The following is a 17,982-nucleotide window of genomic DNA, read 5'->3' on the forward strand; positions in this document are numbered from 1 at the left end:
TATTGTGATTTTTTTGGTTTTGTTTTTCATTCTGATTCTGTGGTGAAAGATGCATTTATCAGACACATTTCACTAGATTTCTAGGAAATGAACTTCAACCATAGAGCTATTCATGTGAATCTATATTATTCTAATTATTGAGAGAAGAAATTACTATGTTTCAATTTCCATATAGTAGTATATTTTGTAAATAGATTATGAATCATTATTAAGCATTAATTTAGAAAACAAATGTTTTCTTGAAGGAAACTCACTCTAGTTATTTCTAATAGGAACACTTTTACACTGTTGGTGGGATTGTAAACTAGTTCAACCATTATGGAAAACAGTATGGCGATTCCTCAAGGATCTAGAACTAGATGTACCATATGACCCAGCCATCCCATTACTGGGTATATACCCAAAGGATTATAAATTATGCTGCTCTAAAGACACATGCACACGTATGTTTATTGCAGCACTATTCACAATAGCAAAGACTTGGAATCAACCCAAATGTCCATCAGTGACAGATTGGATTAAGAAAATGTGGCACATATACACCATGGAATACTATGCAGCCATAAAAAAGGATGAGTTTGCGTCCTTTGTAGGGACATGGATGCAGCTGGAAACCATCATTCTTAGCAAACTATCACAAGAACAGAAAACCAAACACCGCATGTTCTCACTCATAGGTGGGAACTGAACAACGAGATCACTTGGACTCAGGAAGGGGAACATCACACACCGGGGCCTATCATGGGGAGGGGGGAGGGGGGAGGGATTGCATTGGGAGTTATACCTGATGTAAATGACGAGTTGATGGGTGCAGCAGACTAACATGGCACAAGTATACATATGTAACAAACCTGCATGTTATGCACATGTACCCTACAACTTAAAGTATAATAATAATAAATAAATTTAAAAAAAAAAAAAAAATTCTAAATAATACAATATAACATTTCTCTTCAGAAGATTACTTTAAAATGTGATATATTTATATGTTAGGAGTATACAGTCAATTCAAAATGATACATATTAACGAGTAAATAGGAACACCTTGGGAAATATTACATCTACAATTGGAAAATTTAATAATCTAATTTTTTGCCAAATTTTTGCCCCAACTCTTTCTCATAGAGTATTGACACTGGCTCTTTTGATTTCTCCTCTTGCTATTTCTATCCTCTTCCTGGTACAGTCACTAAAGAGTAACTGAATGACTTAATGCCAAAAGAGGGAGCCATGAGAAGGATGAAAAGCATTATCATGCTCTCAGAGACACCACATCAAAGACAATGAGAACTCTGTGGTAGCCAGCACAATCACGACAAGCTGTGTGCAGGCTGAAAATAGAGCATCATTGCTCCCTTCTGTTACTGAATGAGGCTACCTTTGCTCTATTGCTCTACGTTTCCAACTACATTTTCAGGGTTTATTCATTCATACCATAAGTAAATATAGTAAAACTTAAAGCATTCATTATGTACCATGGAGAAAAGAAATAAAGCAATGTAGAGATGGAGCAAGTGGGAGATAAAGAACTTCTTTTAGTGTGTGGTCAACAAAAAACTTTCTGAGTAATGGTATTTGGGCAAGCATGGGTGACCTTCATGAAGAAATGGGGTAAGGGAGTTCAAGACAAAGAAAATAGCAAGTGCAAAGATACTTAAGTAAAGACAAAACTGGCAGTTTTGAGGACCACAAGGAGACCTGTATGGCTGGAAAAATGTTCTGTGGGAACAAAGGCATATATGAAGGTCATAAGCTTAATTGGAACTCTGAGTAAACACTTGCTTATTTATTGTGCCTCAGATTTACCAATAATGTTTTATTTCTTGTTCTGTCTGAAGTCTCTGAGGGAAAGTAAAAACAGCTCTAGAATTTCCATGACTATCCCATGATAAATGGACTATTTGAACCCAGTGATCAGTGACTTGACTTAAAATTGCACATGTTCATAGAAAAATTGAAGCAAGCTATATCTTACTGTTTTTCTATAATAAAAGCATCCATAGCACATATGCAGAATATAGAGAGATCTTATCTAGAAAAAAAGTAAGTTAAGCTTAGTAAGTAATGATTGAGCATTAACTGTATACCATGCACTGAATTAGGCAATCTAGATACCAAATTGGAATGCCAGCCAGATAGATAATAAACTAACATAAGAAAATAAAGTGTGTGCTAACTACATGAATAGATGTCCTGCTGTGGCATTAGACAGGAAGGAACCTTGCATTTCCTGACTGGAATGTTCATAAAGAGGTTAAAGTTGGAGGAGTGCTGTGAAGGATAGGCTGGATTCCAGGACAGGGAGGAATGTGGTGAAGGCATTCCTGGAAGTGGAAAAATTATCAGGAGCACAGTCGCACAATCCTAACAGCAATATCAATGGCCTCCTTTTATGGGGCACTTACTAAGTGCCAGGTTCATGCCCCATGTTTTGCACATTTGACAATAATCAACACAGGAAGCTTGCAAGGTTGTGGTGACTTCACTTTCCTGTGAGGAAATTGAATCTGAGAGAGGCTAAGCAGTGTCCCAACTCACTCAGTTGGGGAGCAACACTAAGGAGAGTCTTACTCAAAACTGCTATGTAGTCTAGTATAAATTCTAGCAATACTAGTAATCTAGTAATGAATTCTAAGTATATTCAAGGACTGACTAGCAAAAGACATGAAGGTGAGTGAAGAATCTAGTTAAAAAGGAGACTGAAAATATATTGAAGTCCATATCCTTGAGTGCTTTGAATAGCATGTTAAAGCATTTAATTTTTGTGTGTGTAGGCAATCAGGAGTTGTAGAATTACTTTAATGAGATTAGAGGCATGCTCTAACCCATGTTTCACTATACATGTTAATCGCAGCGTGAAGATTGGCTAGCAAGGTGACATATGCATAACCAAAAATGTAAATAAATATAAAATAAAATGTAAATTTTAAAAAAAAGAAAAACATTTAGGAAGCTTTTGAAGTAATCCTAGCAAAAGGCTGGACCAGGCTATGGGAGGAGAAGTGCAAAGGAAAGGACAAACACAAGGAATTTGGGAAAACAGAACGTCACTAATGAATGTGGAATGTGGTACAAATTTGTCAGATATACTTGCCCAACATGTTTCCTACATTTTGGAAATGTGCAACGTTATCAGGGAACCAGAAAACTGTCTTTAGCAGTCCTTGCAGATAAAATGCAAACCTGTTGCCTAGGATTCGCCAGTCAGATAAATGCATGTAAGTAAGGCTTTGTTTCAAATTGAGCATCATGAGGAGCCATCAAGGCAGGACGGCAATTGTCCGGTCAGGTGTGGAATCTCATGGGCCAGCAATGGAAGAGCTTCCGCCTCAGCATTTTAGGAGCTAACTACACAGCATTAGTATGAGCTCTGGCATTGGCTATGAACATCAGTGGCAAGCCTTTCATGGAGCCCACCCCACAGTGTGGACAGGTACTATTACTCTTCCCAGCTACAGAGCATCGAAGCTCAGTTCTCTGGATCTATGAGCTCTGTAATACCTTTAATATATCTCTTTCCTGTTAAAATTAGCCAGAATAGATTTCCGGTGTTGGCCATGAGAACCCTTACCTATGTGAGAGACTACAGGAGAGAGGAAGTATTCCAGAATATTCTACAGAGGTTCCAGTCTGTGCCATGGATAGGATGCCATTGTCTAAGGAAGAGGAAGTATTTTTCAATTTAAATATCTAACAGGTATTTATTGGGAAGAGTAGGATGTGTTGAATTTGGCAGAGCATTTATGTAGAGGCACTCAGAAATTCTGCCCTGGAGGTTCAGAGAGAGGTGAGGGTTAGAAATGCAGACATAAGAGGCCAGGTGTGGTGGCTCATGCCTGTAATCACAGCACTTTGGGAGGCCGAGCTGGGCGGATCACAAGGTCAGGAGTCTGAGACCAGCTTGACCAACATTGTGAAACCCCGTCTCTACTAAAAATACAAAAATTAGCCAGGCAAGGTGGTGCGTGCCTGTAATCCCAGCTACTTGGGAGGAAGAGGCAGAAGAATTGCCTGAACCTGGGAGGCAGAGGTTGCGGTGAACCTAGATAGCACTATTGCACTTCAGCCTGGGCAACAGAGCAAGACTCTATGAAAGAGAGAAAGAGAGAGAGAAAGAAAGAAAAGAGAGAGAAGAAAGAAGGGAAGGAGGGAAGGGAAAGAGAAATGCAAACAAGAGTAAACAACACAGAGATGAGTGCAGTAACGTAAGCTGATGGTCTTGCTAAAGGAGAGCATGAAAGGTGAGAGGAGGAGAATAAAGAATTCTTCAGAACATTGCTGTCCAATAGAAATACAATGTGAGCCACATCTATCATTTTAAATTTTCTAGAAACTACAGTAAAAGGGGTAGAAACAGAAACAAATTATTGATTATTATAATATAATCTGTTTAACACAAATATCCAAAATTTTACCATTTTGACATTTGATCAATATAACACTTATTAAAGGGACATTTTCTATTCATATTTTTGTACTAAGTCTTTGAAATCCCATGTGTATTTTACACTTACAGCACGTCTTAATTCAACTAGTCATGTCTGAAGTGGTTAACAGCCACATGTAGCTGGGGCCTACATATTAGAAAACATAGGTCTGGAGATAGAAGAAAAAGATCAGCCTAGGAACTGAGAAGATGTCAGAGAAGGAGAAGGAGAAGCAGGAAAAAAAGCATTACAACACCTAGGGCAAAGAGTCTTTCAGGAAGGACGGCATGGTCATCAGAGGAAATTACTGCAGAGATTACCAGTTTGAATGAGAACTCAACAGAGATAGTTGGAATTGAAAAATGAAGAAGCTGCTAGAAACCATTGAGGGCATGGCTTCCGCGTGAGGCAGGAATGGCAGTCACAATTAAGGGAAGTAAGGAATGTGGTTGAACAAGAAAGAAAAAAAGAGCAAGGAAGGAAGGAAAATGACCATCTTCTTTGCTGGGGCTTTTGTAACAGTGTATCATTTAATCTTCATAGAAATCCCATAATTACAGATGTAATTTTATAGAGAAGAAAACTGAAGCCCAAGAAAATTAAATGATGTCCCAACATCAGTCTTATGACTGGGATGTTAGCCTGAGTGTGACCCCCACAAAGATGTGATTTCCCAGAAAGGTTTTTCTACTGTTGGTACAAAATTAAAATTTTGAAGAAATTTTGAAGATTAAAAAGAATACTTCAGATTACCGGAAAATTTTTGTAGGTAAAAAGCTAATAATTTACTTGGCTTTCTCAGAGCATTGTGGGTTATAATTGTTTGTTTGATGAGTCCCGTGTTTTTTGGGGTTTTTTGTTTTTTGTTTTGTTTTTGAGACAGTCTCACTCTTTCGCTCTGGCTGGAGTGCAGTGGCACGATCTTGGCTCACTGCAACCTCCACCTCCTGGGTTCAAGCAATTCTCAAGTCTCAGCCTCCCAAGTAGCTGGGATTACAGGAGCATGCCATCACACCCGGCTAATTTTTATGTATTTTTTACTAGAGATGAGGTTTCGCCATGTTGGCCAGGCTGGTCTCAAACTCCTGGTCTCAAGTGATCCGCCCAGGTCTGCCTCCCAAAGTGCTGGAATTACAGGTGTGAGCCACGGTGCCCAGCCTGAGTCCCATGTTTGATGCGGGATTTGACACAAAGATTCTTGGTGTATGTAGGAATTATAATCACTCATGAGGCAAAACCCATATTTTGAATGTGAATGTAAAGGAAAATTGTGTTCGTTCTTTAGAGATACTCACAATTTTCCCAAATCATATTATCATTCAATATATTTCTTCAGGAGACCTCTAGTGGTTTGACAGACCACAGAAGCTTAAAAAGTTTGAAACACCTGCATGAAAATAAACAATAATTATCCCAAACCTATTATTATTATTATTATTATTATTATATTATTTATTTATTTATTTTTTTTTTTGAGACGGAGTCTTGTTCTGTATCCCAGGCTGGAGTGCAGTGACACAATCTCGGCTCACTGCAACCTCCGCCTCCTGGGTTCACGCCGTTCTCGTGCCTCAGCCTCCCGAGTAGCTGGTACCATAGGCACAGACCACCACGCCCGGCTAATTTTTTGTAGTCTTTAGTAGAGACGGGGTTTCACTGTGTTAGCCAGGGTGGTCACGATCTCCTGACCTCGTAATCCGCCCGCCTGGGCCTCCTCAAGTGCTGGGATTACAGGCATGAGCCACGGCGCCCAGCCATCAAACCTTCTTTTTGTTTGTTTGTTTGTTTGTTTTGAGACGAGTCTCGCTCAGTCACCCAAGCTGGAGTGCAGTGGCGGGATCTCGGCTCACTGCAAGCTCCGCCTCCCGGGTTCACGCGATTCTGCTGCCTCAGCCTCCCAAGTAGCTGGGACTACAGGAGCCCACCGCCACGCCCGGCTAATTTTTTGCATTTTTAGTACAGATGGGGTTTCACTGTGTTAGCCAGGATGGTCTCGATCTCCTGACCTCGTGATCCGCCCACCTCGGCCTCCCAAAGTGCTGGGATTACAGGCGTAAGCCACCGCGCCCGGCCAAACCTATTATTTTTAAGTAAACTTTGCAGTAGAGGATACAGAAATCTAAAATATGGATTAACATTTCCATTCTCCATTCAACTTTTACTGTTTTATTTTTAGCAAATACTTTTGAAATGTGAGCGATGTACCAGGTACTGTTCTAGTCTGGGTGCTGTGGATGCAGCAGTGATTAAAGCAGACAAGAACCCCTGCTCTCATGAGTCTTGTCTAGCTGGGGGGTGCAGAGGGGCGGGGAACGGCGGGAGGGAAATGGAGTGGGCAGGAGACCAGAAGTAGGGAAGTAAACACACCGTATCGTTTTTCAGGGGTGATAAGTGCCTTAGATAAAATAGGCAAAGGGAGAAGGAGTAGAAAAAGGGATTATTATTTTAAATGGCATTCCTAAGGAAGTCCTTGCTTAGAAGGCGATATTGGAGCAAAGATTAGAAGGCAGAGTGGGAGTGAGCCACACAGATGCCACGGGAGGAGGGTGACAAAAAAGTGCAGCGCCCCTCGGTGGAGTGTGCTGGGTATGTCTAAGGAAAGTGGACGTTGGTAGGAAATGTAGACCAAGAGATGGGTGCGAACAGGAGAGTGTGGGGTAGCTAGTTTATTTTAAGGCCTTTGTGAAACCTCCCTTTCACCCATCAGAAGAGGAGAAGCCATTAGAGAGTTCTAAATACACAAGTGACAGGATTTGGCATAGGTATGGAAAGCCTCACCCTGGCTGCCATACTGAGAACAGCTGTGGGAGGAGGGGGCAAGAGTGTGACTCGGATGGAGCAGAGAGACTATTTGGAAGGCTCCTGCAATCCAGGTAGGTGATACTGGTGGTGAGCAAAAGAGGGAAGTCACAGAAGGCTGTATTTTGTATGATTTTATTTATATGAAATGTCCAAGAGAAACAAATCTACAGAAAGTGACTGGAAGTGATACAGGGCTGAAGGAAATAGGGAGTGACTGCTCAATAGGTATGAAATTTCTTTTGGGGGTAATGAGAATGTTCTAAAATTGATTATGGTGATGGCTGTACATCTCTGTGAATATATTCAAGACCATTGATTGAATCCTAACACTTTAGGTTAATTCTATGCCAAGTTTATATCTCAACAAAGCTGTTGTCAAAAGAGATGAGGTAGTAGCTTTGTGAGAACTGGTTAAACTAGAAATATTTTGAGGGCAGAGCCCTCAATATTTGCTGATATAATGGATATGGAATTAGGATAAAAAGAGTTAAAGAGTGATCCTTTTAAGTAACTAAAAGATGGAATTGCTAATTTCTGAGTTGAAAACAGATTGTGGTAGTAGCAGGTTTGGGGGAAAGTTCAGGAATTCTGTTTGAGTCATGTGAGACACCTTCATAAAAATTTGGAGGAGATAATTCTACATACTAAACTCTCTTCCTCTGTGTGTGTGTGTGTGTGTGTGTAAGTAAACACAAATATATGTGTGTGTGTGTATGTGTGTATATATACAATTTGTATTTTAAAGACTTTTTTCTGGTTATGTAGGATTGCAATATCACTATGTGGAAGAGTGAGTGGTTATTTAGTCATGGTTATTTAATTATGAGGATTTAACAATTCAGAATGATTAATAGTGTCAAGTAATTAATAAATATAATTGAAATAATGGTGTACTTAAAACTGATTGTAAAACAATTGTCATGCTGAGTAAGAAAATAATTTTATATTAGCAAATCAGTGGGGAAAGTGACTGAAGAAAAAAAAAAAAAAGGCTGGGAAATTTTGCCAGTAGGTTTACTGGCTACCTGCCATTATTTTATGTGTTTTTCATGTAACATCTAAATTACTAAATTCCTTAATTTCTAAAAGTCCACTGAATGTAATTCCTGATTCCCTAATCCACAAATCAGTTTTTTTTTTTCAATCTCCATATGCTCTATTTTTTTATTCTGTCAAATCAAGTCACTTCCTCTTATTTTTGCTGAGCCTTGGCTGAAAAACTTAACATCAGCATTCACTATGGCTCACTTTTAACATACAGAATGCACAACAAACACTTTTCATTGAGATGCGTGATTACAAAATCAAAATGGTTTTCTCTATCTTCGATACTCAAAAGAAACTGAACCTCCCTAATTGGATAATGTAAACTTTATTGTAGCAATCGTTTATGGAACATTACTAGTATATAAATAAATTAAAATAAAGTATGTTTAAAAAAAAAAAAAAAAGATCCAGAGAGCCAAGATAGAAGGAAATGTGGGTTCTTATATGCATTTTTTTTTCCTTTGAGTCATTTCTTTTGCACAAAAGAAATTAAAGGTTAATGCCACACCTCATTGTGCCTTCCAGAGAAGAGAGTGAGAGTGTGCTGACGCTGAAAGGCTTGACCCCGACTGGCATGCTCCCCAGCGGAGTACTTTCTGGAGGGAAGCAAACCCTACAAAGCGGTAAGCAGACCGATGGGTATGACTGTGTGCCAGGGCATCACAGTCAGCTGTGTCATTAGAGCCCTGATTTATTCATTCATTTAAGCTCTGTCTTGGTCTTCAGTTCTTCTCAGCTGGCAGAAGGGCTGAAACCCCAATCAGTTTGATCAGTCATGTCCAACATAATAGCTCCCTCATTCTCTGGAATATGGTCTCTACTCCACCTTTCCCCCATTCCCTCATTCCCATGTGAATCTACATGTATTCAGCCTAGCTACAGGACAGCTCATTTAGGTTGCCTACATGCACAATAGGTTTGACTACTTGGAGCCACTCCGTTGTCAGAAACAACTTTTTAATTACATTTTTGATAAATATGCTGGGTATCCATTTCATTTATGAGATTAACACATACACACAAAAACTAAAATATACCTGGAAGTCTAGATTTTAGGGAGATGATTTCATTATCCTCTTGAATGGAAATCGGAAGCCATATGTGTCTTTTCTCTGATTTATCAGTTGAAAACAAGAGACTGAGTAGAACTACATTTTTGAAAAAAAGAGTAACATTTCCTTTACAATACAGATTTTATGTTAAAATGTGTAGCTTTCTAGACTAGTGCCATCCAACAGAACTTTTTGTGATGGTGGAAATTTCTGTATCTATACAGAAGGCACATATGACTGTTGAGCATATAGGGAATATAACCAAGAAATTAAGTGTTTTCTTTTATCTAATTTGTATTAAATTTAATTTAAATAAGCCAGGGGGCTAGTGGCTACCATGTTAGCAGCACAGTCCTATAAATTATTTCACCTTTGTTACTTTTTTTATCAATTTTAACTATTATCATTACATAGACTACAATTTTAACACTAGGAAATTGCTATTAGATGAGGCTTTAACAGAAAAAAATGAAAATGAAAATATGCTGTAAGATTTTTCAAAACATTCTCAGCCTCTTGCTTATTTTCCTATATCTTTCCTTAAATCTTTTTTGTATTTTCTTTTCTGTCCCTGCCCTTCAATCTAGAAGACTCACTATTCTCATTTATGTTATTTAATAACCTTCTACATGAAGAGTAGTGATCAACTTCATGAATATAGTATTGCTGAATGATCACATCATGGCTGCATCCCAATAATTGTCTTTATTTTCAGATGAATGTATTCCAAATCAATGTCTTTTGAGTTTTTACAAAAAGACAAAAATTTTTAAGTGAAGGTAGGAAGATACATAGTATTGAGAAGTAAACGCCCCCTTTAAATTTACAGCTAGGAATTATTTTAACAAGTTTTAAAAAAACACACATAAAAATGTTTCTACCAAATTAAATATCTTACTAAAACATTAGCATAAATGGATCATTTACATGTTCAAAATGTACCATCTACCTAACTGACTGAAATCTAGTTTCTGATAAGCACATTTTAAGGCACAGCAAGCGTATTATCAGAAACTGTGGGCTACATTTGCTTTCGAACATTTAATAGTGGGCAGTACCATAGTTCTAATATGTCAGTGCTGGTGTGATTCTGAATGTTTTGCTTTACTTTTAAACCTACATTACTTAAGTTTTTCCAGTTCTTTGTTTCATTTCCAGATTTTCACCTGTGTTTTCCCTTAGGTTATTCAGTTTTATTTTATTTTAAATCCATTGGTTTGTGTTTTTCTATGTTGAACCTACACACAAACACACATACACATAAAAGACATATGGGTTGAAACCTTTCTATATGGGTTTGGAAACTTACTGTATATTTTAAACCACATACATTGATACAACTCCAAAATGTATTGCCTGATGCCCTTCAATTTGTCTAAAAGGGTAAACTACTTACAACTTTGCTATGTACTCTCTCTCCATGGTGATAACTATTCCCTATTTTTATCATAAGGAATCTAGAATCCGCTGTAAGTTATAGTGCACATTTTGCAGTTGCTGTAGTTTTAAAATCTTGAATTATAAGAAAAATGCAAATTAAAGTCAAGGGGTAGAATTTTAATATTAAACATTTTGGAGTTACAGAGGAGTTTTAAGATTTAATTAGGGACGTGTAAACTAACCTTAATAACATAGAAAGACTCATACATTTACATAGTGAAAGTTTAGACCCTAACCTTATTACAAAAATTGCTGATAAAGCAATGGGCTTTTCAAGTTCTGCCTCTGAAATATGCTGTTTCTGTATATTCAGTATTTAGGCTGCCTGTTTTTTAAAATGCTGATAGAATTTTTGCCACTGCTGGCACATTACCACTTGATTTGTAACATTTTAAGAATTTTACTTCCAAAAAGGATATTCCACTAAGGAAAAGAAAATATAATTGGGCTTGCTGGAAAAAGATGTCCAGATTATATCATACATTTCCTTTTTTATTTTTCCTTCACACTCTTCCTACCCACCGACCCCCAAATCTAATCATGCCCGATGTGTTTATCTTTAAAGAGTCACATGCATTATCTCCTTAGACACCCTGATTTTTTTTTCTTTAAATTTGAATCCCCCTGCTTTTCCATCACATTAGGAAATAGTGCTATTTAATATTAAATAGTTTGAATGAGCCCACTGATACTGTGGCACTGCTTCAACTTCCGTCATTTTGTCTGGCATTTTGAAACTAAATCACCAAGCATAGCAGAGGTTTTATAGCATTCTGTGTGAGTCAGAAGCACAGTTGAGATTTACATAATCTCTTATAATTCAGTCCATGTAAAAGAAATTTTCCTAAGTGTTTTCCTAAAGGGTTCATTGTTTGTTATTTATTTAGTGGGCAAAAACCAAAGCATTTAATTCAGATAGGTGTATCCAGCTCATAAATTAAATTTATAATTTCTGTGGCATTTTTTTTTCTTTCTTTTTAGCATTTCTGTTTTGTTGTCTGTGCCAGAATCTAGCACTTACAGGAACATTAGTTCTCTTAGCTCCTTTGATGGTCACTGATTTGTTCTTAGAGTTAAAAAATCCTCTGCTCATTTTTCTCATTCATTTTGCACCCCCTTTCTTCTCTTCAGCTACTGTTGAGGCTATTGAGGCTGATGAAGGTAAATTGGCCAGTCCCCTTTCTGTTGTACCTGCAACAGATAAGGGCTCTGCTGGGTGTATTCATTTTTTTGCTGTAGCTTGTACAGAGTGTGTGGGTGTTGAGCTAACAGTTGTGGCTCAGTATTAACCAAAGTGTTCTTGCTTTAAAGGGGAAAATGTCCTTCTATGGTTTGTTTGTTTGTTTCTTTCCCTTAAAGCTATGTTTGACTTTTGTATATGATGAATAATAGAATCACAGAAAACAAAAGGATTATATATTTTGAATGATGTGGGGTGGGGGTTATGGCAGCTGTTTTGACCAGTAGCTTATAAAACAATAATCTTTGAGCTGAACCATGTCCCTCCCTCAAATCACTTTCAGGCAGCACTGAAGATAATAAAAATAGCCATCTTAATTCTAGTCTTCAGAAGTTTGTAGCCAAAGGAAAAAAATGTTCATTTAAATAGTGCTTTGTTGTAGTTCAACATTAATTTATGTCTCTAAAAAATATTCCAACATGAGACAGCTGTGCATGAGATGAACAGTTCTGGTAATCTTAAATCAAATTTTAACCTACTGGTATTTGTATGAGAATTAACACCATCTAAATATTATAAAAAGTTCAAAAGCATCTAGTGGCTATGTAAGTGGCCAATAACAAGAATAGCAAGTATCAAGTAACACTCAATTGATGAATGTATACTGAGTGTCTGCTTTGTGCCAGGCACAGTACTAGGAGCTGCAGGGGAAATAAAGAAGTGTCCATCTCCAGCTGTGTCCTAGCACTACTCAAGGACAGTAGAGTTGACCCGTTAGTAATTGCTTTTTACTTGACTGCTTTTTAAATATATAGTTATAAGAGAAGTGCATAATCAAAATAGTTGTTAATAATATACATACCATATCCTTTGGAAATTTCAAAAATAATAATTTGAAGTTCCCCTTTAAAACAAAATTCTTCAGTTGTATTTTGTTCTTGCAAGGTAATTTTTTTGTTTTTCTCAAAATTATGTTCATATATGGTCCTTTGGTATGATATAAAAAGTGCCACTTTAGACTCTTCCAATTTGTACATGATTTGGATATGGTAGGGGAAACAATAGCACTGTAAGAGAAAATACAACTGCTTCCTAAATAGCAGTGAATAAACTGCTATTTATGTGGGAATTCTCTATTCCTCTTGGCAAATTCTAATCTGCAGTGTGCATTCTTGTTGATAGTTTGGCTGTTTTCTGTGGTTTCTGTGACTCTGTGTTGTGTTAAGTATACTACCAATGTAAATTGCTAATACCCATTGTCTGACCAGCAACTACAGCAGAGCACATTCTTCCATACCAGGATGGACAAAAATGATTAGAAATGGAGCCCCATTCCAGAAGTATCCATTGTTCTCGCTAGATTTTTAATTTTGACACTCCCACCCTATTGGCTTTTAAAACCTAGAAATTTCACTTTTATCATTTAAATTAATTAAATCATTTCATAAATGATAATGATGACAAACTTTTATACCTGTTAATTATGATGAAATTATATTCACAGTAGTCTGAAAAAAAAAAAACCAGTAGAGTACCACTTCGTGCCATTCTTTTGTACGTCAAAATAATTGAGTTACTTTTCAGGGTGGGTGCTCGTTAGACAGCTCTATTATTTTGCAATTTATTACTAAATTAGAGAAGAATTAACAAGCTTTGCTTTGGGCCTTGGTCTTTCCCCATTTCCCCATCTTATTCCTCTCACAGTTGACTAATCACCATTATGCTAACCTTTAAAATGCAGAGGGGGGGGGAAACTTGTTTCTTATCGTTTAATGAGTATTGAAACAACTGTGTATATCTTTTAGGAATCTCATCCATACTAATAAAAGGCACTGCACATTTGCGTAGGAGTGACTGGTAAAGTTTCAGCTTGAAACTGCTTTCCTTTTTTTTTTTCTCCCCCAAATAAGATTGGGAGGATAAAGGTACCATGAAATTATCCTTAATCAGCCATGGTGATGCAGCCCAATTGAGCATTGGTGATTGGCCCTGAAATATCTGGCTTGCACTTCACAGGGAGTAAAGCAAACTGATGTCATTGGTTCCCCATTTATGTGTTTTATTTGCAGCTCACCAGTTGGTGTACTCACTGAAGAAATCATTAAGATTTTTGTACAAATGCCTTACCCATCTCTGTAGCACACTAAAGATTACTTTTTTAAAAAATCAAGTATCATTCCCACTTTGAGATTCCGTGTTTTAATTGAATAGGACCAAAACCAGTTCAATTCATTTTTGCTAAATATTGTGAAAGGCATTTTTTCCTTGTTATAATTTAACCATCACTTACATCTACGTTGATCTACTGAGTTTTTCTTTCATTTAGGCAGTAATGGATACCAGATGAACATCAGTTTGACCTGTTCGCTGCTGAAGGGCAGATAATACGTTTCTACCTAGTGATCTTACCTTGATTTTTTTTTGAGTTTCTCTTACCTTGTCACTCACTCCACATGCTTCCAAAGTTGAGTGGAGAAACAGGAGTTTATAATTTCATTTTTTTTCATGCCATCATTGAGTTGTTTGTCAAGAAGTTCTTTCTGAGATTCTGAGATGGCATGGAAATGCCCTGGTTAATTCCTTTTCTAGCTCCTTTTAGCGCCTGCTTTAAGCCCTTTACTAGGTTTTTAGGTATAGCAGACATACTGATTCCACTGAATTTGCCATTACCTAGCACAATGGAAGAATACAAAGAGGGACATACTGCAGCCTGTCTAGGTTAAGGTGTTTGATGCAGTAATCATGCTAATGATGTGGCCAGTTGATGCTGGTTCTAGAGGCTTGTCCCTGAAAGCAGCTTTCCTCTTTACGTGTCCACTTTGAATTTCTTTGATCTAAACTTTCATGAAGACAGGAGAAATGTTAACATCTTAATAACTTCAAGAGGACATTTTGGTTGGCAAGAGACATTGGCTGTTTTCAAACCTTTGGTTACCTCCGAGTATGGTAAGGAGTCTGTTGTGTGGTGTGCAGGTCCCGTCACTTTGTTCTTCACTGAAGGATTCCCTCTCACTGAGAAATCTCTAACATCACCTGCTGCAACAGCTGTGCCTTTTGTTTTCCTTTGGATAATCCTGTTTTTCTCTTTTTAATGATTTTCTGTTTAGCTATCAAAGGATTTTCACCACAACATAAGATCACTAGCTTCGAGGAAGCCAAGGGCTTAGACCGAATTAATGAGAGGATGCCGCCTCGCAGAGATGCCATGCCCTCTGACGCCAACCTTAACTCCATCAACAAGGCTCTCACCTCAGAGACTAACGGCACGGACAGCAATGGCAGTAATAGCAGCAATATTCAGTGACCACTTCCTGTTCACTTTTTTTTTTTTTTTTTTTTTTTTTTTTTTGAGCTGCAGGGCATGATGGGGATTGCTGCATATCAGCAGTTGGATGTTCTTGCCTCTGACAGTAGCTTATTTGCTCTGGGGGCCAGGAATTGGATTCAGTTTACACTATCATTAAAAAAGAGGGAGAGAGATAATAAACTATATTTTGGTGGGGGTGGTGATTAAACACCTCTTTGGGGTATGCCTTTTAAAAATGCTTATAGAGAAAAAAAATTTTAAAAAGAAAGCTAATGCTAGTATATACTGCAATGTTAGGGGAATGAACATGTTTTCCTACTGCGTTGGGGACTTCTAGATAGGTTAATGAAAGGCCTTTTATTCTGTTACTGGACATGAAAAACTTTGTCTAATTTCTTACTCTATTGTACGTTTACAGTCGCAGCACTAAAAATGGATGACATCAAACATTTTTAACAAAATGATGTACAAACTAAGGACTATTTATTGATAATGTTTTGCTACTCTTGTCAGACAATGGCTATAAACTGAATTAGGCAGTCTTAAAAAAAAAAAAAAAAAAAAAAGAAAAAGAAAAAAAAAGAACGTTGCAAATTTGTTAAAATGCCAAAAAGGACAGTTTAATTTTGTACAGATTATGCTTACCTCAGGTTTCTTTAGTGTGCTTGAATGCCCTTCTTTCCATATAACATTTATCTTATTAATTCGGCAATGAATATCTTTTCTTTAAGTTTTAAAAAAACTGGAATAATTACATCTATCTTTTTTGCTGTTTATATTTAGGGATTTTTGTTGATAAAATCAAGTCTTGGTTGTGGCTTGCTGAATTAAATATTTATGAGTGGTGCATTTTTAAGTATAGTGAACAAGACACCATATTAAGTACAGTGATAAAGCATCTATATTCTGTAAAAAAAAAAAAAAAAAAAAATCTGCCTATGCATGTTTTTTAAGAAAAAAAAAATGGCTGTATCGGCCTGTATGGGACTGTAATGCGCTTAGTGGTCTGACATATACTGGAAATGTATGTATACTGGCGTACTTTATATTCTCTAAAATGCTTAATGCCTTTGAAATTTTGTAATCAAAAAAAAGCTTTGAAAAAATCTAAAGGGGAGAGTATTCTTTAAAGTTTTTAACATAAGCTTGTCAGTGCACATGTAGATGGTTAGCATGTTTAGCAAACCTTGTGAAATTATAATCAGTTTGTAGTTACATGTGAAACTCTAAATGCATGGTAACTGTTAATGTCATAACAGTTTAGTTATTTTGTTCTGTTCTGTCATGTGCCACAAAATATGTACTTTTTTCACTTTTTTCCCTTTGTATATCAGTTACGGGTTACAACTGGTTCATTCTGAAAACAACTACAACAAAAGTCCATTCATATTTTTTAACAATTGTATAAGTGCCCAGGTAATTCACTACAGCCTAAAGCCTTGCCTTTGTAATTTGACTTCTGACATGTTGGCAATCAAAGCATGCACTTGTAACAATGAAAAAGAAAAAGCATTTTATATTACTACTCAATAAAATGTGCATGAACTTACAGAATTCTCATCCTTCCACTGAGTCCGCTGAAGGGATTTATGTGCACAACCACCACGTGTCTTCTAGGTGCTGGCCCACCACTACACATCACAGGCTGATTTCCACAGGGCTTCTTCCTAGGGGCCTTGTGATCTGAGGGGTGGTGCCTATTTCCACTGTAAGAATCTTGGTGGATTTGTGTCTCAAATCAGATAAGAGAAGTCTATTTAAAGAGCAGATGCCATCTTCTGGCTTCCTCAAGGAGCCAGTTAAGAAACCAGAGCATTCCTTTTTATTGAAAAATAAAATTAATTTGTTATCAGGTTGTTTCAGTTGTATTGGATGCCCTATCTGCTAAAGCAAAAAGTACTAGGCTACTAAGTGCATTTTCATCACAGAAGAGAGTTGCATTTGTATTAATAAGAAATTTGTATACCCACGCTTCAGCTACTATCTAATCACCCGAAGATTTAAGAAACACCAAATTTCAGTTTGTTTCTAACATTGTTCATCTTTAGTGCACTTTGTTTTATATAATGAAGTATGCCTGTTATATTAAATAATAAAAATATGGCAATTAGTGATATAGCATACCAAAACAAAGATGTTTTAGATAGAGTCTGGCAAAGACTATCCCAAGTTTATTTTAATGAATTCAGACATTTTTTCCTGTGGATATTTCTCCATCCTAAAAAAAGTGGCAACCAAGGAAAATATTTAGATGCAACTTACTAGAATGATGTGAAAGAAATGGTGATTCTGGTATCATGGTGTTTATTTTCTTTCTTATAACTGCAGAGAAAATATCCTGACTAAACAAAAATTCATTTTTTGGATTCCTTTCTTTTACAAATTGTGCTGAGGCAACTATGGCATAGAAATAAACATTTGACATTAAAATAAGCAGTTGATGTGAGTATTGCTTGCTCTTTCTGATCAATGGTTAGGAAAGTAATACTGTGTATTTTTCCATAATAGTTTGGTCTCTCAAAAAAGGTTGATATAGAACTAGTTATTTTTTCAAAAGGGATAACCTTTCCAGACCATCAATTATTAGGTTTCCCTCCTTCACTTTTGGAGAAACTATAGAATTCTTTAGTTGCTCATGCCAGTGTACCTCTGGTTACACACAGACACAGACATACACACAGAAACAACCTCCTGTCCCCCGTCCTCCTCCACCCAGTCCCCGTGGTG

The 17,982-nt window shown here is 37.1% G+C and overlaps 1 protein-coding gene across 5 annotated transcripts in view; it reads left to right on the top strand.

Moving 5' to 3' along the window:
* PPP3CA (protein phosphatase 3 catalytic subunit alpha) overlaps positions 1 to 17,688 on the top strand; it is a 280,082-nt gene extending 262,394 nt beyond the window's left edge. For 4 of the 5 annotated variants that reach the window (XM_017958529.3, XM_031664405.1, XM_031664404.1 and 1 more), the window contains 3 exons: positions 8,802 to 8,899; positions 11,900 to 11,929; positions 15,056 to 17,688. In XM_017958529.3, the coding sequence (XP_017814018.2) occupies positions 8,802 to 8,899; positions 11,900 to 11,929; positions 15,056 to 15,252 (325 nt within the window). In that variant the 3' untranslated portion in view covers positions 15,253 to 17,688. The remainder of the gene's footprint in view (positions 1 to 8,801; positions 8,900 to 11,899; positions 11,930 to 15,055) is intronic. The other variant, XM_021938664.2, reaches the window with a different exon arrangement.
* The last annotated feature ends 294 nt before the right edge of the window (positions 17,689 to 17,982 follow it).

The sequence above is a fragment of the Papio anubis genome, chromosome 3 (genome assembly GCF_008728515.1).
Source record: "Papio anubis isolate 15944 chromosome 3, Panubis1.0, whole genome shotgun sequence".
NCBI lineage: Eukaryota > Metazoa > Chordata > Mammalia > Primates > Cercopithecidae > Papio > Papio anubis.